Source organism: Macrosteles quadrilineatus, unplaced genomic scaffold (genome assembly GCF_028750875.1).
Source record: "Macrosteles quadrilineatus isolate MER2022 unplaced genomic scaffold, UCM_ALF_1.0 Scaffold_11__1_contigs__length_5352618, whole genome shotgun sequence".
Classification (NCBI taxonomy): Eukaryota; Metazoa; Arthropoda; class Insecta; order Hemiptera; family Cicadellidae; genus Macrosteles; species Macrosteles quadrilineatus.
In genome coordinates this window covers 2908980-2930492 of record NW_026542604.1, presented here as the reverse complement: position 1 = coordinate 2930492, position 21513 = coordinate 2908980, and the positions used below count along the sequence as shown (strand labels likewise).

The window sequence follows — 21513 nt, the reverse complement described above, 5'->3', positions numbered from 1 at the left end:
GGAGGTACTGCTGGCATTTATAGATGGAGTGGTAACGTAGTAGGCCTAAGGAAATATTGCTGGCCGTGTAGCGAGATACAATAGTGGTAGATGGTCTACGTAGAAGTATTTAAGCATTGCTTGCTAGTATAGTATACTGGGGCCAAACATGAAGTAGTTCTGCTGTGTAACCCGTGGTGTAACATTCACTCGAAATAAGTTGAGGCTGTTTTAGTATATTAATAGTTTGATGACTAGTGTGGCGAGTGTAGTATTGGCTCTTGGCTGGTGCAGATGTATAGTCTAGTGTGAGTCTAAAGTAGTATTGGCTCTTGGCTGGTGTAGATGTATAGTCTGCGGGTCTAAGGAGGTCGCGGCAAGGTCGCCGAGGGCGGACTCGATTATCCAACAGTGAAAGTGCGAGGAAGGGATCGTTTGACATGCAGTTACATAAGTAAGTGTAACTTTCCTATTCTAACACTCTTCGGCAGTGTCAAGGCTGTGCTTTCTCGGGCATATCGCACGGACACGAGACTCGACTGGAGATGTTACGTGGTGACCTCTGTGTGGACTCAGGGTCACCTCACACGGCGTCACTTCCCACGGACACCTACACCTACACCTGACAGATGCAACTGCAGTTCCACGGAGTTGCAAGATAAACGTGCAGATCATCTTGCTTTGTTTGCATAATGCAAGTAGCAGTGTAGTACTGAGGAATGTAGTGATTATACATGACGTCTTAACGGAGAAGAGCTTGAGTAAATCATCATTTTGACATGGGGTTTTTATTTATAATATGTTTTTGCAAAATATAAGGTTACGTGATGATGTAAAAGAAAAGGCTTGTGACGTAACTCGTTATGTTGGAGTTTATAAGTGCAAGAACATTTTAAAAGCCAAACCACTGTTAGTATAGGTACCAGTTTGTGGATCATTTGGAACTTGTTGATTTAGTTTACAATTCTAGCTAACCTTATTTAGATTTTCTTTTAAATATCTGACGTTTCCGCTGTTTCCAATCCCAAATTTAATCGTTTAAATAAGTTGAACTCTCTGTGAGAGGATCATTCAATTACAGTATATCATCTTAGTAAGTAAACTACCTACAGATCTCAGCATTGTGATGAAACACTTATATTATAAGCCTAAGTAATAAAATTTGATTTTGGCTTTAGAACTATTGCGAAATTTGGTCATTGACAAACTGATTTCGAAGAAATTCAATCATTAATTCCTAATATATTTTATTTTCATACCAACACCACGTTAACTCATGGTATGATTCTTGGTGTGGATTTGCACCTGGTGTGTGTGAAAACGATAATGCACCATTAACATAGCGCTCTATTGAGCATGCCAAGTGTTAAAAGACACTACGTAATTCCTTTCTTCTCACAATGGACGGGTAGCCTTGGATCTTGCATGAAACTGCATAACTTTACATTTCCATTGAAATTCCAACTCCTCTTCTCGTCCTTAACTTTATACCAGCTTCATAATGAACAACAATAGCTCTGAAATGTAAATGGGTTGTAATGAGCTGACCTAGATTGATGTTGGGTTGAGTATCGACTATACTTTTGCTTTTGCTATATTATTTAGTGTAGGCACCAGTTGATGGATAAGATAACATGTAGAGAAAGCAGGCAGACATAAAAAAGTTACGTTATACATTGAACGAAAGAATGAGAGTTCACATAGTCAGTAGGTTGCCCATTCAGAATCATACGCATAGGAACGGAATAGAATGCTTAATAAATTTTAATATGTTTGCCTAGCTCTTTGATTATGATACCAGGGGACAAGAAATTGTTAGTAATTCGACAGTTTTATTTTGTTTGACTAGTATTTAGGTTGGTAAAAAACAAGAAATAAAAAGTTAACACCAACATACTGCTTAAGGCAGGTCAGTATCATACAACCTATTGTCTTGAACTGATAATGTTCTATAGGATAATACATCTGTAATGGAATATGTTCAATATATGATATTAGATATCATCGGTAACTGGTTTTCCTGAAGTTACCCCCCATTTAAATGTTTATCTCAAATCTATTTGCTAGATCTAATAAGTATTTTTTTTTTGCTTGAAACCCCTATGGCTGAAACCGTAGAACTGTCATATTGTACTAATACAATTAGTTAACTTTCATCCCTATTTTTGAAATCGTTTCCTACATAGAAAAAGTAAAATCCATATGTTGTCCTACTACTATTATATAAAATTGTCTTCCACTTCTTTGCATGGCAAGTCCGTAACAGAATGTGTTCAATTTATGGTTTAATTCTGACTCGCCTCTGCCGAATCCAAGTGCTAATAGGATTATTTTACTAGGTTCATTTCAAATCAACGAACCTCTTCTTTAGCCAACTCATCACCACCCCACGGTCGACACACTTCTCGCGTCACGAGAGCCGGTGTAGTGGTGTAGTGTATTAGCATACAAGACTGCGACACGGCACGACACAGTCATTGTTACATAACCTGTAACAGCTGATCGCATCGTTCTCCAGTTAATGATAGGCTAGGTTGCGTTCGCTGACCTGGTTGGTCCGCAGATGATGTACGGGGTCGAAGGAACAAGTCTGATCAGAAAGTGTATCTGTAGTTTTTAGGCGATATAAAGTAGCTTCTTTGAAAATAGTTTCTATATGATGAATAATCAATATTTGCTTCAAAAAGCTCTACCTCAGAACTTTGAACGTCGAGGGGTTATCCCAAGGGGATTTTATTTTAAGTATACTTGTGACCTGGTTCATGGTCTACCGTTTCCTAAAACTTAAATTTGGTAGATTAAGTAGTTAACGCCAGAAACTTGTAAACTAAACACAATTCTTGATCAGTAGATTTATCATCCTTTAGCTGAAGACAATGTTTAAGTTTAGCTCCGTACTGGGGTGTTTTTCTTGATTACGGGTTGTTTCTTGTTATTAATTAGTTTAAGACAAATTAGTTATTTAGAAACTAATGCTTGTCTCATGGTATTATTACTAAAGAGTTGTTCTAAAATCATAAAATTAAGAGAATAATTATTCATCTCCGAACTCAAACATCGCCAAGAAACCTAAAAACAAGCTTTAGATTTTACAATAGGAAAATCAGTCTACTCGCACTATTTAAATCCAACAAAAAAACCTAAAAAAAAACTCACATTCGTGTTTACATGATCAGTTAGGATTTCAAAAACTTCCACATTTAAATTACATAAATCGTGAACCAGTTTGTCTTCATCAGACCAGATGCAACTCACATGATTATGATGCAACCAAGATGTTACCTTATCCATCAACCGAGCCATCAGACGAGCAACCATCTTCACTCCACTTGTTACACAACCGTTGCATACGAGATCAGATAAAACCGGGATCTGGGTTAATACAGGTTTAGGTTTCATCTTCAGCCAGCCACGATTTTCCAGATTTGCATAATTCCGTTTCGCAAATGTACACTTTAGAACTAAATCAGATCCACTCAAAAGGTAATTGGTTCCGCATCACTTGTTTCCATTGTATAGCTGGGAGTTTGTAATGCAAAGATTGGAAATCGATTGGACATGAGGAGGAAAACCAATGGACTTAAAATAATATGGTGCAAACAGTGGACGACTCATCGTAGGGTATTGTACAATCGGAACCCTGTTAGTGTGTTTTGTGTTAGTAATACTTGAGTGCGCTGTCGACTATGATGTTTGTAAGTTCCCATTGTTGCACTGGGGAGGTGTTGGATCTGCGCAATGCACGGCCCAACACAAGAACTAGAATATAATTGTTTATGAACCAATTAAAAAATCAAAGCAGCGTTGGTTTACACTTTATAAAGCAATGTATTAGCGAATTTCCCATATAGGGAATAAGCTATTACCGTAGTACTCATGGTAAGACCTGGACGCGGGACCGATTTTTTTTTTCGTTTTGAGGTCCCTAGAGGCCAAAAACACCATCCGTTCAAATTAAATTTATATATATATATATATATGTGTCCGTTAGCACGATAACTCGAGCAAAAATGATCCGATTTTGATGAAATTTGGTACAAACGTGTAAACCTACGTTTATTTGAACGAGTTCGCGATCCAGCATGATCGGGCCATGGGAACGGGGGTTTACGGGGGGTTTTATTGGGTAAAAATAGGTCTTTCCCATTTTTGACCCAAAAAACATAAAATTTAGCAATTTCTTTCCAAACCATTTTGTAGAGCTTAAAAAAACAAATAATTTAGTATATTGAAGCGTTATTATGCGCCTAATGGTTACGGAGAAAATTCAAAAAAATTTTAAATTTAAAATTCCCATGTTATTCTTATGGAGAATAATTAAACTGTTGTAGTTTGCTTGTTTATGAACATATTTTGATCAAATTTGGAAATCGTTTTTATTTCTTACTAACTATTAACATAAAAAAAAACAGTTTTACCCTCCCTGATGCAGCAAACCTAAGTACTTGTTAAACTAATTCTATTTAAATCGGGAATAAATGTTATATTTTTAAGTAGACATTTCAGTGTAAATCAAATCAGTCAAATGGAAATTCGCTTAGTCTGCAGGTTTGCTGCGGCGGGGGTATTTTTTATATTATTTTGTAAATTGACTTGTTTTAAACATTTTCAGAATAAATGAAATTTTAGTTGACCACCAAAATGATACTAGGTAGAATTTTGATACTTTGTATGCGGATGGGTCATATCTGTGAAAAGCATGTACCAGTTTAAGTTAATAATTCAAGGATTTCAAAATTTATGTGTTAAAACATAGACAGATAGACGGAATGAAAACCAGACATTTTAGATTAATTAATACATATATGATTTTAACTACTGTCTCTAACTAAAGAATAATTTCACAACTCAGGGAGTTTGTATACATCCTGCATAAGATAGATACAACCGGGTATTGTTAGTTAGCAACTAACCCCTAACACTGCTGAACACATGTTTAGGTATTTTAAGTACTAAACATCCGTCCACAAAACCGTGTAAACTGATGGCTCGTTTAGGCTCCACAACACGAGACATTTTCACAGACTTGCAAGATCAGCTGAAGAAAGTGAGTTGGGGACAAAGCCAGTGAAAGCTTTGAGTCGCCGGCGCCGTCAGCGTGAGTTGCCCAACCTGCGACAGTTCGCCGCACAAAGGAGTATTGTGACGCACCGCGTGCCGCCCAAACTATATATCACATTAGCCCATTTACTAAACCTACGCCAGTTTGGTCTTTTGGGACTAGGAAGAATGCGAAAATCCAAAGTTATAGTGTTAAGACTTCATCGACAAAAAAGTATCCATCCTCCGTCTTTAGTCTAAATTTTATCAACTGTCGAGTTTTTTTGCAGACCCAACTTTATAAAAGCACAATTTATTAGGACACAATTCATAGTGCAGTAGTTTTTCGTTTCATGCTACGTCGTCGTTTCAAACAAAAATTAAAATCACTAAAAAAAGTCAACATTTTGCTGATGAAAATTGTCCTTCAGACGAAGAGAAGAAAGCCTATTTTGCAAGAGGATAGCATCCTTCCAAAAAGAGCAAACTAACATCTCGGATTAATGCATTTTAATTATTCTTAAAAAAGAGCGGACCATTTAGCCGCGAACGCCAATGCAGACAGTAAATCTACATCAAAACTTGCTTCAGACTTAACAATTGGATGAGAAGTCTACTTGCAGTATTTTAAAGTCAATAACAATTTGCCATCAGACGTGTTGCTACTCTAGTGGTTATCGTCTTGGACTTTGTTGTAAGAAGGATGCGTCTTTCCTTGGCATTTTATGCTAGTTTTTAGAGATTTGACTGCTTTTGTCACCGGTTTGAAAAAAAAAAAACATGCTTCAATTTGGAAAAAGGTCGAGTAGTCCACTTGCAATTAAAAGTCAATATTGCTCATCTGCCATCAATACGTCGAAGGGAGTGACAAAACAGGAAACCACCAAGTAGAGCATGGCATAACATATTTGTACACTCGTAGTTACCCAACTGGTAAACTTAAATCTACCCGCAGTTCCACCTTCTCTGCGTGGGCGGACATTCTAGGATCCAGTTACACTTGATGTCTTACATAAAACACAGAATCTAATTAAACTCGAGCATCGCTACATCGCTACATCGCTACATAGCCACATCGCTACATCGACCAGCCAATGTGAACATCTTCGGTTGCATCAGGCTTGCATCAGTGGGAACATGTCCCTCGATGTTGATGGGTTCCCAGCATTACCCTGTGTGGGTAATTGACTCCAAGCAGGGTAATTGTGTCCACGGATGAATAGCTACAGTGCTACTGTGCTGGGAAATCAGCGGATTAGGGAGGTGTATGATTGCAACGCGAAGATAAAAATGTGCTTAGGACTATTTATACTAGTCGTACATTATATTAGTTTTTGTTAGGGAAACATATTGTATGATGAAAAAGTAAAAGCGTAAGGGGTTTCGATTCATCAAATTGGAGAACAACCATTGCCAATTTGAATTTATACACTATTGACTTTCAATATTTATAGTATAACCATAATTCAAAGGTAGACAGACCTACAGCTTGGTTGCTGAGTAGTAACAGTGTTTGCTTGGTAATCAAAAGCAGTTCAATCCTGAGAAAAGTTAACATGCTACTTAAATACTTTAATAATTGATGTAATGAGAAATGTAATCGTAATTTAATCGATATAGGTATAGTTTATTAATTTAAATATGAATAGAGAAGGGGCTTCTCACCGAAGCGTTAGATGAGACCATCTTTATTCATAGCGAAAGTAAATTATTTACAAAGCAAGAGCCTAACATACAACTATTGTAATAATAACTAGAAAATTTTTAACCAGTTTGTCAACCAAGCCTAACTGAAAAAAATCACATATTATAAACGTAAAACATTTTTTTTATCGTATAAACTAAAAACAAAAAAGAAAGAGAAGAAAGTCAGTGGCTAGTTAAAAGTGTTCTAATTGAATTAAAACGTAGGCTACAGTTACTCTACATACAGAATGTCCCGTAAGGAAACAACCAACCTCAGGGAAATGGTTCTATGGGTCAAAATGAAGAAAAAAAATCAAGAATAACATTTGTTCAAAATCGCTTTGTTAACCAGATAACTTATCTGCCATTTTGATTTTTTACATAGACATTATCTTTGAAGTTTTTCAACCGATCAGTATGAAAATTGGTATTTATGTCAATGTAAAAGATACCCACGTTGGAAAAACAAAATTTCGTAATCCAATAAAAATTTTCAAAATGGCCGCCATTTTATTTTTTTAATTTAAATTTTAAAAATGACTAATTTTATGAAAAAATTTCAACATGTAATATTACATGTCATTCATTCATCATTAACATTAATTTCTCTATTATTTTGTGTATTTTCTCCCATAATGTCTGTTAATGCCCCTGATAATGTATTATTAGTTATTTAATATGTTTCCCCTTGTTAATGTGTTATTTTATCCAATTTTGTTAAATGTTATATAATATCCCATCACCCCACAGAAACATCATCCTATTTTATGTTACAATATAATATTTATGCCAATTTTCACCATATCTACCCTGTACTTATCAAAAAACCAACAATAATCATTTATTTAGAATAATATACAAAATTGTAAGAAAATTGCAATATAGTAATAAAATCTTAAATATAGTATCACTTTTCAAAATTATCCAAAGAAAATCAAAATTACTGTGGCAAGTGTCATTTATGTAAATTAACCAGCTGTACATCATTTCAACAATGGACATGGACTTCCTGAGCTTCTACCATTGCCTCTGCCCAGATCCTGCCAACTCTTCACAGTGTGAACATTATTTTATTAGATATTGTGTTTGATTTAAACTAAATTCATAATCCCAAAAGTATAATCTAAATTTTAAATTTCTTATCATCCAAAAGTATTCGGGACAAGTGCATTGAAGAGTCCCAAAATTTTAAGAAGACAGACACTCCAGATTTGGTAACCATCATCCATCTTATTTAACTAAGGACAAATTTAATCTTCATTGGACATTTAATCAGCATAGCCTACTAGACCCAATTAACCTAACTCATCAAGATATATATATTTCAAATTGAACTTTTATTCAAAATTTAATCTTCAAATTCTATTTTATTTCATTAAATTCAGTGAAACCATTTGGAATCTTTCTTTGGACATTAACAAATTATATTATCAGGAACCTAGCCTATTTCAGAACAATAACTTAATTAAATTATCTGCATTTTAAAGAAGCCTAATATATCATTCGAACCGGCACGACCACCCCTCCCTGAGATTAAGAGCTCATAGCCTATTTAAATATTAATTAGTACTCCAGAAGAAACCAACCCAATATAAGCCTAGAATAATATCATCCACTTTGGAAACCCCACCATTTTGAAAATTTACCATTGTTAACTTACCCTGTAGCTAATTCAACCAATAACTTATCTTGTATTTCATTAATAAATTTTATATTGTAACCTACTAAATCTATTTATTGTTAAAATTATTCATATTTTATAAATTTAAGATAAAGACTTACCTCATTAGACAGAAATAAAACACAAATTAGGAATTATCTTTATTAAGAAAGAAATGACTTGGAGTTCAATGTGGGCTAACTTAATAGCCGAAGGAATTTTGTGGGCCTAAGTTAATGAAAGTCTATAGAAAGCTTTAAGGTGTGTAGCAAACAACACTTATATTTACCATTTAAAATTTCCTTTCCTATCAAACGACACCAAGTCAAAAAAAAGATCGAATAAGAGATAACTGAAATATCACGATTTTCAGTTTTAAAGTGAGGGAAACCAAACTACAGTAGCTTAGCCTTGTTCAAGATAATTTCACAGCTAACAATCATGATATTTCGGTTATTTTTCACTCGATCTTTTTAACATGGTGTCGTTTGATAGAAAATTTTAAATGCTAAATAAAAGTGTCCTTGACATTATTCATAAAATTAGCTATTGTTTTAGCAATTTCTAATAAAAGATAAAAATGACCGCAATTTTTAAGCTTTTATTTGGATTAAGATTGTTTTTTATGAAGTGGGTCTGTTTTACTTCAACAAACATACCAAGTTTCATAATGATCTGTTGAAAAAATTCAAAGATAAAGATGTTTATGTGGGAAAAAATCGCGTATATCTGGTTAACGAAGTGATTTTTGAAAAACAATGTTATACTTGATTTTCTCTTTATTTTGACCCATAGAACCATTTCCCAGAGTTTGACTGTTTACTTACGGGACATTCTGTATATAAGATGTCCAGCCTTGGTAAATAGAAGTCAATTATAGTAGACGAATAATTAATATATCAACTCACCGTGTTAGAAGCAGCTGAGACGCTGGCGATGAGGGAGAGGGAAACACAGAAGCAAGAAAGAGACAGAGCGGCCATCTTGGTGGAGACGGTCTGAAAAAATATAAAATATTATATTGGCATTATACAGCAAACTTTAATCACACTTAGCTCATTATAACATGCTGCGTTAACTTGTTAATCTATTATTCCTCTGCGTAATAAAGAAGAAGAAGACAACCAAAATCATGAATGCTATTCTCTTAAAAATAGGCATATTACATCCAATTACATAATCAGTTTACATCCATATATTATAAGTATGGTTCCGAATTCCAAGATCTAAGTAGATTGCTTTCAGGCAGGAGATCCTACCTAGTCACAATTTAATCGTACAATGAACGTACGGTAATTCAAAGCTACTCCGATCATCTTACTTTATTTTACACAGACTATGCAAGTATTAAAATTGAGCTTAAAATAGTACTCGCACCACGTAAAATATCGTAGTGAAGTAGCCTAATTTAGTGATTATGAAAGTCTTCACGTCAAGACTAGAAAATATCTTTGCCATCTAATTACATTGACGAGCAGTAATATTTTCCTTACACCAAACTTTAAATTAGTGTTTACAATGTTTTATGAACAAAGAAAATAAATATAAACCTTCGGTAGTATCACCATTATTTCTTCTATGGTATCATCCAGCCTTGAGGACAATTAATGCTCTATGACTAACCGATTTTATCTCCGGTTTCTAATTGTAAACGTCAATTATCATTATATAAATATATATCTTGAGTGCTCATTAATGGTGGTGATTTTGTAAAGTGATTTTCAATTAATGAATGGTTATGTTTTATGGATTATGCATCGTCACTTAATAGAATTCAAGTCACCTCTACGGTTAGTAATGACGTAACTATTTACAGTTGCGCTGAGATTTTATCAATAGGAAGTTTCAATACTTGATTACAATTGTATAGTGCTAATGCTGAACCCACTGTTTTATTTGAGCTTTTTACAACTTAACCAACATAGATTTTTTGTTTGATAGTCATTAATTGATAGAAACATGAACAATTAATTGCATTTGTATTTGTGTCCCTAATTGACTGCACGCAATTTAACCAGTAACCTTCAGATTTGAAGACGAGCTAACATCTCGGAATATTGAAGTATTGCAAGAAAACATTACAACTGTACATTCCCTTATGCACATGAAATAAAAATAAGAGTGTCATAAATGTCTTGCAAACTGAAATTGCATTTACATAAGTTAGTAAAATTGAAATTAGTTACGTTTCATCACAAGAAGCTTAGAGAAAGTTTGTCCCAGTTTTCCTCGATAGAGATTTACAAAATTTATTGAACCACTTTCATTCAGTTGACGGCAGTGTCGTCACGTGATTAGGATGATGTTTGGTTGACATCGGGGATGTCAGTGTCATTGTATGTGAGCTATAAACATGTTTCAGAGCAAGAATATTATACTTATTTCCATTTGGAAATAATCACCTTTGTTAACTGGTTCAATGGCGTTCTAAATTTGGTTCCTAACATGCAAAACATTATGTAATTTTGTAACAAGTACAGTAAAAGACTAATCTGGACTAACTAGAAATCTAAATCATCTGGATCAATAAAAGCCCGAATTAAACCAAATAAATCGGTTTACTATTTATATACGGTTAAGCATATAAATAAAGAAAAACATCAGTAATTTGGGGACGATTTGCTACTTAGGTAGATAATGTACTTATTCTGAATTTTCAGACATTCATACAATACTCTGAACTGTCATGTCTGAGCTGTACATCAAAATAACGTAGCTTACAGTGCCTAACTTAGCTGTATAACGCTTTTACAAACTGCAGTTGAACTGCTGTCGGTTTAATCATAGCTTTTACCAAAGATTTATTACTGCAACACATCCCAAACGTCGACCAGTTCAACGACGCGGTTGTCTGCCCAAAAACAAAGTGCATCAAGTGAAGAGAAGCAATTTTACTACTTAATAAAAATGGAAAACACACCTCTCATATTAGTCAAAACGTCAAATATTTCAAATTGTTCAGTATGCTAACCAACCACGTCTAACTAAACAGCCTGTTCTATTCACTAATATCTCCATATAATAAACAATGCTCACATAAAGAGCGCCATCCGCTCCATTTCTCCTTATTAACACGCGTCGCTTCGCCGCAAATTCGGTCAGAAAACAAAGGTGAAACTCGCGTTTGTGAGAATGTGCGGAAGGTACGGGAAGCTCACTGACAGAGGCCGGAAGTAGTTACACAGAGTAAAACGGAGGGCAAGTGAATCCACAGAGTAAAGAGCACGACAGCAAAAGTGTTCCACAATGGCTGAGGATTGTAGGATTGCACATGCGCTTGAACCTCCTAGTAATCCTCTGCAACACTTTCTATGGAATATGGTCCTTCGTGTCGGATAAACTGTAGTTCTGATGAAGGGATGCAAGCTCATCTAGGAGGGATCGTGTTGTTACTATATATGTAGCACGGATTGTAGGCATAATATACCTATAATACAGCCTACTATACTATACTATAATAAAGCCAGTCCGAAATAATAATGAAGCTAGTCGGAAATGAAGAAACTTACCGCTTATACTTAGTGAGTTATAGAATGGTTTTAATACTCAGTCATCATAATGAAGTATATGATGAAGTCAAAATATCAAAGGGTATTATTTTAGGTAAATAGGGAGTCAGGGATGATTATTTATATATGATATTAGATATGGCATAAGATATGACATAAGACATCCAATGCAGGCGATGAGGTAAAATATCTATCAATAGGAGAACAAGAAAATGAGGAAAAAAAACTAAGAAATATAGAAAGGTAGGTGAAGGTAATTGTGTAGGAACTGGTTTGAGCGTGAAGAAAGTGAACGCGATAGCTTAATAGAAATTTGAAGATGCTGTGTGTATAACAAACTTGTATCAAAATAATCTGTGATCTAAATAGAGACTCAAACAAGACACTCGAGGTTAAGACTGAAACAAGACGAAACTGTTTGAAAGGAATTGCAAAATCGTTATCCAGACTACAAACATTGCAGTAGAGACATTTATTTGTAAGCAAATAAAAACAACCAACTCTGGAATGTAAATCTTCTAAAGTAGGCCAAGATGGTAAATATTTACTGTCACTGGATTTACAGCTGCCCAGATATTGCCTTTCACTCTCTCAAGCTTACAGCCATTGAGCTTTATTGCCACGATATGTATTCTCGATGCAGCCGTAAAGAAACACTAATCAGATGCTCAAAAAGAAACATTTCTGTAGCACCAGCACCGGGAAATCCTGCCAACCTCAGTAAACAATTTAAACGCTAGAAAAGACTACGTGAATTTTGGTAGCACCACCACTAACATCACCTAACTGTTAAACACTCAGGAAGACAACATGAATTTTGGAAATATAAATGGAAAGTCCTATCTACGTCTGTATACGGGTTAACGCTCAAAAATATAACGTAAATTGTGACAGTGCCACTGGAAAATCCAATCAACTCTAAACAGTTTAACACTCAAAGATAAACATGAATGTTTTACAAGGCTCGTAGGCTACCATCGGAAAATTCAACAAACGCCAGTAAAGACTTAAGTTCAAAAACATAACGTGAACATTGTAGTACAATTTCACAAAATTATTTTTGAAGCTAATGTGGTAAACATAATATGCCAAAGAATCACGTTCCTTCTGCACACTCCAGAATCCCTCAGACAGTAGACAGTTTGTAAAGGCACCTGTTAGTAAGAGCGCATCTGTCACAGTGATCTCCACCTCCAAGGCCGAGCGTGGGTCTACAATCACAGATGAACACCGGCATCACATTGTTGGATTGTTCTGATGTCAATCAGAGATCTTCTCAACGTACAGCATCACGATCCCGCCGTCCCGCACTCACGACCTACTGACATGAAAACCGGCATCGCGCGTAACGCAATATTACCTTCAACGGAACGTGCCCGTTGGACATTCTTTGACGCGTCTCTTTTTACCAAAGCTTCATATTCCTTATGCAGGCTGTAGTTAAAGTGCCTTGCATGTTTTGGAAACCTATAGTGAGATTTTTACCAATTCTTTGACAAAAAAGTTGAAATGTTTTAACTTAAATTGACACTATCGTTTCGCAATATGATATTTTTGCTCTTTCAGTACCTACATTTACAGTAGGAATGCTGATTAAATAAACTTATCATGATGCAATGTTTGGAATTATATATTACGATTAGTTTGGAGTATAAGAACTTATGGTATAATATCGCTAGTATTCAAATTAGTGGGGCCGGACCACGTGAATTAAGTGTGTGAAACCTTTCCATCAAAAGAGCAAAGGTTGACTCAAAGAGAACTGGACAAAATGCTCTTTAAATCTTAAAAAATGTCCCTAAAGATTAATATTGAAACACGAATCATTTTAAATTGTAGGAAACACTCACAGTGACAAGAATATATTGTTTATTACCCACATTTTATAATAATCGCCTTCAAATCTGAAGGTTGCTGGTTCGATCCTGCTCTCGACCAAGGTGCCATTTGTCATCGGGCTAGACATCTTACAAAGGTTTGACATAGAGTAACAAGACCGAAGAAAAAATACAAAGAAATGTTAACAGAGAAGTTGACTACATAGTCAGACAAGAACTACGCTCGGTTTGAAGCATGAACCAAACAATAATGTAATACCTATTGTACCTCTCCTTATAATCAATGGAGGTGCAAGTCTGGAACAAAAGGCATTGTTTACAGCGTTTTAATTCAATAATGAGACGTCGAAGGCGTCACCGGACCAGAGTGGTTGTTATATCACCGCGTTGCGACCGTAAACAGCCTCCACTACTGGAGCAAACGCCGCTTACGGTCACGATATGGCGGGTAACTCCGTCATTAGGCTGCGTTTATGGCGGGAAGTATATGAGTTTCCTGGTAAAAGTTGCATCATAATATACGAGCACGGTGTGTGTGTATCGGTTAAATAGTGCCCGATATAGGAATTATCGTGCTTCCATATGAAAGTGGTGCGTAACAGAAACGCAACAGACACGTAAGACTTGTTTTAGGAAAAGGGGTGAATTTTGATTTTGTAAATTATTACTTTTATTTTGTAAGTGTAGCGTAATAAATTATACGTAAGTAGGTAAATGAAAACAAATTGAATAGACAATTTTGCCTTGGTTTTCGAAGCGATTGCCTGTTTACAGTACATTATCTCAGATTCATGGACACGAATAAAATAATTTTAAATTCAAACTTAAGAGCTACTATTACAAAATAGTTAAAGGATTAGGTTGACTTGCAAAACGATATCATTATTGTTGAATACAATATAAATCACACATTCTTGCAGAATACAATATGACTACATTGCGGCCATACTATTTAATTTTTTTTTTTTTTTTGTCCTGAGGACGCTATACTATTGCACAGTAATAAATACACATACGAATACAATCAACAAACAAATCAACAGATCAAACTGTCCCGGCATTGAGATGTCGATTGCAATTAATTGTTACATGACACGTAGACACGAAGTGATGCTTCTTATGTATTGTCACATGGTTGACTGTCACTTTGGTTGATTGTTGACGCCTGATGTCAAAGTCACTGTGTTTGGGCCAGGTCCAACAGAAAGGTAAGGTGAAGGACGAGAGGTTTAGTTCACCTGCTATAACAACATCCTGGTCTGTAGTACCGACAAGAGCATGTTGACATAAGTGAAGTGAGCAAAGTAAATAGATCGCTGACTTGACGCAAATATAGATCTACGAAGTGGAGTACCTGATTTGAGTATGGTACTAGTTTTCATATTCTTAAAGAAATATTTTAGAAAATGTTTAGTAACTTGTATTGGTTATATTTAGATGTATCTGATAAATTATTTTTTTTTTACACAATTTTGGCTTGGAATGGTTACACAGACTTTTTGTACTCGTATAAATCGAGTATGGGGAAATGATATGTTGACAACTCCGTTCCTAAATAGTTCAAAATAATTAAGTAGACGCATTGCTTTTTTGATACTAAGGCAAATCCTTACTAAATCATTATACCATTTTGAACCATAGTAGATTTTTTTTTCAAAAATAAGCTATTTAAGATTACACTTTACAGAGTGAATTATGGTCAAAATTCTATTTTCGTCATTAGTATCAAAAGATAGTTTTTTTATATGATACAATATGCTATTGTTAACTATTAGCTAATTTTTAAGTTTAACTTGGTTGAAAAGTATACTATAAAACACATAAATAGTTCGTCAACATGCACTCCATCGGACGCATTAGCAAATTAAGTTCATCTTCAGTCTTAAAACTGGCTACATAACTTCGAGATTTAAAAGAAATGTTTAATCCTATGCATAATCAACCTAATCGAGGTCTAGTTTGGAACTATGACAAGCTTAGATGATCGAACCGGTGACGTGATGATCAGGCAAGCATCGTTCAACCACTAAATACCCAGTATCGAACTTCACGAGAAATAATTATTACAACTTGATAAGTTTATATGCGTTGCAAACAACCATAACTTAAACCACACGCACACTTTACTTAAGGGATCGGTGAGTCTAATTGTAAACATTAATTCTGTCTATTTCCGAGAACTAACAAGGAAAATGTGTCGAGTTCAACAGTAGCTGAGTAGTGCTAATTTAGTAATGTATGAGTCGGAGAAGGTTTGATCTAAAGAATACTGTATTTCTTTTAACTGTCTGAAACTGGACCTTGCATTCCTTGATAAACAGCTGACCTTAGCAACAAAGCTACACAAGTCATCTCACTCGATTCACCCTGGTTTCATACTCAGTCCGAATAAAGTGTTAATGTTTGTAATCCTTCAGTAACAGCCCAGACCCTGGACGCTATAACGTTTGTCGAGTCCAAATAATACACGATTTATATTCATGAACACTATTTTATTTTTACCTTATAAAATAACCTGGTAACCTGATACTAAAGAATGCCAAAACTAGTTTGAAATGCGACGGAAGTATTCAAACCCATAAAATCCGAATCTTTCAAGGAATGACTGACACTTCTGTGTGGATATTAATTTATCTATAAACGAAAATCCCAAAGGTTAATCTTGACATTTGCCGCAGTATGGCCTTGAGGTACAGACGAGCTTATGATTTATAGTCTACATCATCTCTCGCGTTCCTCCAAGGCCGACGGGATAGAGATCATCAGTTGAGAGAAAAACTCAACAGTTTTGACAGGTTCAGGTTGTGTAAGGGCAAGGAGTCTTTAAGTGAAGTATCCTACTTATCTGCAGTATTGGCCATTATAGGCATTGCGATGGTAACTCACTGTCATTTTCTCTTCTCCTAGATCCATAGCTTATTGCTCTCCCTGATATAGTTGTCTCCGTAACTCATGAAATAAATGCCAATATTACAGTACACGAGTACACGAGTACAGTACACGAGTACTGTAATATTGGCATTACACGAAGTTTGGCCATAAACTAGTTAGCCCTACCATAGACCATAAGCTTTTATTTTCATTGTTGGTACTCCGGAAATGGAGTATCATTGAACTACGGAAAATACTGACCGACCTAGGGGATGCGATGTTACATTCATCTTCGAGGCTACAACTTAACTGGACTATTGATGCAAATTACAATGAGCCTCGTTGCGGCGTACAAGCGAACCAAACGGATTTATACGAGAAAACGGCCATTACCAAAAAAACAGCCCTCGTATGTATGTAGTTTAGGTACAGGTCTTCTTTAAATTCGGGGGAGAATCATACCCAGCGAGATCAAAAAATATTTTACCAATCATATTGTAAACTAAACAAACAATAATGATTCTGATGAAGGCATTAGTATCTCCCTCCCCGTTTTCCTTACTGCTGTATGTATATAAGAGAACCTATAATATTAAAAATGTAAATAGTTTGTAAATTATGTTCAGCTACCGATCTACAAGTAAATCAAACCAGTAAATATTAGGTCAACAAACCGCTTTTTCAAACTAGAATGTATGCCTCTAGGGTTAACGTGGACTATGGGATCTTGATCTTTCGGAGATGACTGAGTTGTTGAAATTGCAAAATTACTGGATGACATCGCGGATGGGTTGCAGTAATCAAACTTCGAAGTTTGCTACAGTTTACAAATTAGGTCATATCGAAATAATGGTGAGACAAAATAATAAGTCTCTGACAGAGGTTTCAGTCTTGATGTGAAGGCAAGCTGTGCTATTTCCAAATTTAGCTTGCCCTGAAAATGGATTGTTCCAATGCATGAAAAGCTTTGGCAATTTATGGCAATTCAACGACGACGCGGTCACATCCCGATGACCAAGATTTGACAATCATTATCTTTTCAACAACTATGCAACAACGTTGAGTACACAATGTCAGTATGTCTTGGCCACTTCTTAACAAGAAGGTGCTAACTATTGCAAGTTGGAGCAAGTTGTCGTCAGTGAGTTTTACAGCCTCAGGTCAAGGTAGATGAACACACGTTATGCAACTTGCAAACTGAAGACAACTCGGTCATTTTACAAATTAACACTGGCCAACTAATTTGTTTCATTTGTTGGCCTACTTTGAGTAGCTCCAATGTCAGTATGCATTATGCCACGTTCACACTCAAATGAGTGTCTAAATAGACTGCCGCACATTTGAGTGATTATGATACTTTAAATGCCCAAACTACCATCCAAATAGAGGACACTGTTACAAACTGCGGGACAATTAGGTAAGATCATAGGTTGTCAAACAGTACTTCCGTATAACATTCCTGTCATGAAATACTCTTTGGAGCTCCATGTACTGAAAGGACGCAGACAAATCGGGCTATGGGGTTGACTCGTAACCGAGCCATAGACTGAGGGATCAAATCCTGCCTAGGCCAGTCTCGTGAGTAACTCAAATAAAAAGAGACCCACCTAAACCTCAAATGAAACCGCAGTTAACTCGGTTATAAGTTGATATGATATTTGGATTCTGTATAAGTTGCACCTCAAATTATGCATTTTGCTACCTTGTGCCTAATCTTGCGTGTCCATGAAAAAATTTACGAATTTGAATTTTTGGTTTCATATGAATAAGAAAATATTATTAACACCAGTCCAAATCACTAAATAGTCGTAGAGTTCAAAAGGCCAAATTGAGTAATGAGATGACCTTATGAAGGTGGATGTTTGGTTGTGTGATAGAGAGTGGCATTTGATTGAGTGTGTGATGAAAGACAGATGATTTCAATCTCCTCGAAGTTGGTGAAAAAAGACATAGTAAACTAATAATTAAAATATGAGGTTCTGTATAGCAATAATAACTTAACACTGGATTGTGGATAGTTTTATACACCGTCAACCACAATGCTGACGATTAGCTGTGATGGATGATGATAGGCTGCTTGATAGCTGCGGATGGTACTTGTGTAGGCTAAAGGAAGACTACGGATGGGTAGCTGTTTGATGGAGGATGGCGGATGGAACAGTAGCGGCCGGGCCCTGACCTCCATCTAACAATGGTGGACCTTGCGGCGCTATCACAAATATGATAGTCACACAAGCACATACACATACATACAATGGTTACATACATCACTGCATGGATCTTCCAAGAGCCACTGTAAAATCTCCGCCTCTGTGACACTCCCAATGTAATGCTTCATTCTAATCACTTCACATAAACTAACATACCACTTTTAAAAGGCACTTAAAACTAACTAAATTTACTTTGAAGAACAGTAGTGATGAATTTGTGTAAACTATCACAAAATATTTTGGTTTAGTAAGTTTACAAAACAAATCATGAGATTTTGTTCCTACATATGATTAATCAATCTATTTGTAGGAGTCCACAGCTGAACTGTTAAGAATATAAAAGATAAAAGTCTCTATGAGTTTCATTGGCACCGTTCATACATTCATTTGATCGATTAAATACCATTTATTTTTTCAGCACATCGACGAAATCGTTTCCCCAATTAGACTTTGTTTTTTCGTTTTTTTTATAAAGGAGATGTGGTAGTGCGATTGGAAAACCTGTAAGGAAATTTCTTTGGTGAATATTATATTTATTTACTCTATTATGTATTTTAGAACATTTACATACGAAAAGGATCGATACGTTTTTGAATTGAGTTGAATTGTAGTCGAATTGAGCTTACGACATCGGTGCTGTTCTAGTATTGGTTTCTGCTTTCCATAAACACAATTTCAAACATATGAAACTTTAAGCTCAATTTATTTTTAACTATATTAAACAACTGCCATATAACCACAAACCAAGAGAGAACATAGGAGCTCCCTATTGGGATAGCTTTTCTAACTGAATTAAAATTGGCTTATGTTGGTCTATACACAGAACATTCGTGTCTACCATGACGTCTATAGGTACATAAAAGTCAACGGCTCAAACATAATATAATAACATTTTGTTCCCTAATGTATGATATCAACCAAACGAGTGTGACAGCACCAATATCTTTATATTGCGAATTTCTACCCATTGAAAATACAAACAGTTTGCGAAACACGCTGAGACAAAACTAATCTCACAACAATGTAGTTCGCTGCAACAATCGTGCGTTTAAACACTTGATTGTAACGTTCACTTGGCCAGTTTGCTCAACTGGTATTGACCAACGAAAACCTAATTCAGCTATACTATCGGTTAATTGAGGCAAACCGACACAATACCAGTTACCACAGATCTGTGCAACTGTGACAACGCGGTCGCCGTGTTCACAATACCTGTGACAGCTCAATCACAGTTACTGCGTTCCTGCTCCAGTTGGGTCACTGTTTGTCTTTCACGAGGCAGCTGTCATGTTCAACTCAGTCCTTCCAAATTTTCACAATCCCACGTTTGTTGCTAAATTTCACCAATTTCACTTTCCCCTAAAATCGGTTAAAATCTTTCCAAGCTCAGACATCCTGAGGAAGTTGTTACTTTGCGACACTACAACGTCTGGACCTCGTTTGGGGCCGACGTAATCGTATTGAAATGTTTTTTATCCAGGCCTAACTGTTGATGTGATTTAGCATATTTTAATCTCGTACTTATATACAACGATACTGGTACAATATCTATAGAATGAGGGTCTAGATAATAACATTTACTGATATACGTGATCACAATATTGCAACAGCGTTGCACTCTGTGGACGTATTTTTAACTGAATATGAATGCAAGGTGGGTGTTGAATAGATTGAGATTATCTGTGTAGTTCTGTCAGGAGCGAGCTAAGATCGGCTACTTCTTTAGCCAAGCCTACTTTAAGAGCCGGTTGGATTACATTAGCAGATGGTCTAGATAATAACATTTACTGATATACATGATCACAATATTGCAACAGCATTGCATTATGTTTACGTATTTTTAACTGAATATGAATGCAAGGTGGGTGTTGAATAGATTGAGATTATCTGTGTAGTTCTGTCAGGAGCGAGCTAAGATCAGCTACTTCTTTAGCCAAGCCTACTTTAAGAGCCGGTTAGATTACATTAGCAGATGGAAAGATATTTAATGGCTTTTCAACCAGTAAGCCAGATTGCACTACATTTGCTCAAATTACTATGTGGTTTCGTACGATATTGCTGGCCAAGCTGCAATTTACCACAAAGTTGGTTTTGCTGGTTTCGTGGTGTTAGTGGTCAAACAAATTAAATTTCACTTAACATTCTCAAAACGTTAAAAGCATAGAATTGCGAACCCATTGCTTCACCAATCAACTCAGTCTACATCAGTGTTGAGTTCATTAGCGAATTATTTCACACCAATCATTAGCCAATACAAATTAACCTCACTAAAAGAAACACCACTCCGACCCTAATAATCCGATTCGGACCGGTTTCAAAAGGTCATTAATTTTTATTAATATCACCTGTTTCATAGCCTCCTGCCTGTGGTTGCAATATTTTGAATACCAAAATTCATCGATATCACATTAGGCAATAGTTAGTTCAGCCTACGCCCACGTGGCGCTTGTGTCGATCGCTCTAGTCAAACGACTTTCGCTGAATTAATGGCTCGCGTCCAGTCCTGGGTTACGATGATATAAAAAGACCTTTCACTGTCACGCGGGCTCGGGTCATGTCACGTCATAGTCGAGTGGTCGGTCAAGCCGCTGGCGAGGGTCGTGGTACAAGAACTTGATAAGGGGTTGCATGGATCTGTTACTTCCGCTGTTCCGTCAAGAAACACCATCCCCAGATTCTAGGCTGTGAGACAAATTGCTTAATTTTCTGTGGTTGAGTGG

General features: G+C 35.9%; 1 protein-coding gene across 3 annotated transcripts in view; it reads right to left on the bottom strand.

Annotated features, from left to right (window-relative positions):
• Positions 1–21513, bottom strand: part of LOC129004830 (A disintegrin and metalloproteinase with thrombospondin motifs 16-like) — a 135598-nt gene that overhangs the window by 50527 nt on the left and 63558 nt on the right. For all 3 annotated transcript variants that reach the window (XM_054433479.1, XM_054433478.1, XM_054433480.1), the window contains exon 3: positions 9274–9363. In XM_054433479.1, the coding sequence (XP_054289454.1) occupies positions 9274–9348 (75 nt within the window). In that variant the 5' untranslated portion in view covers positions 9349–9363. The remainder of the gene's footprint in view (positions 1–9273; positions 9364–21513) is intronic.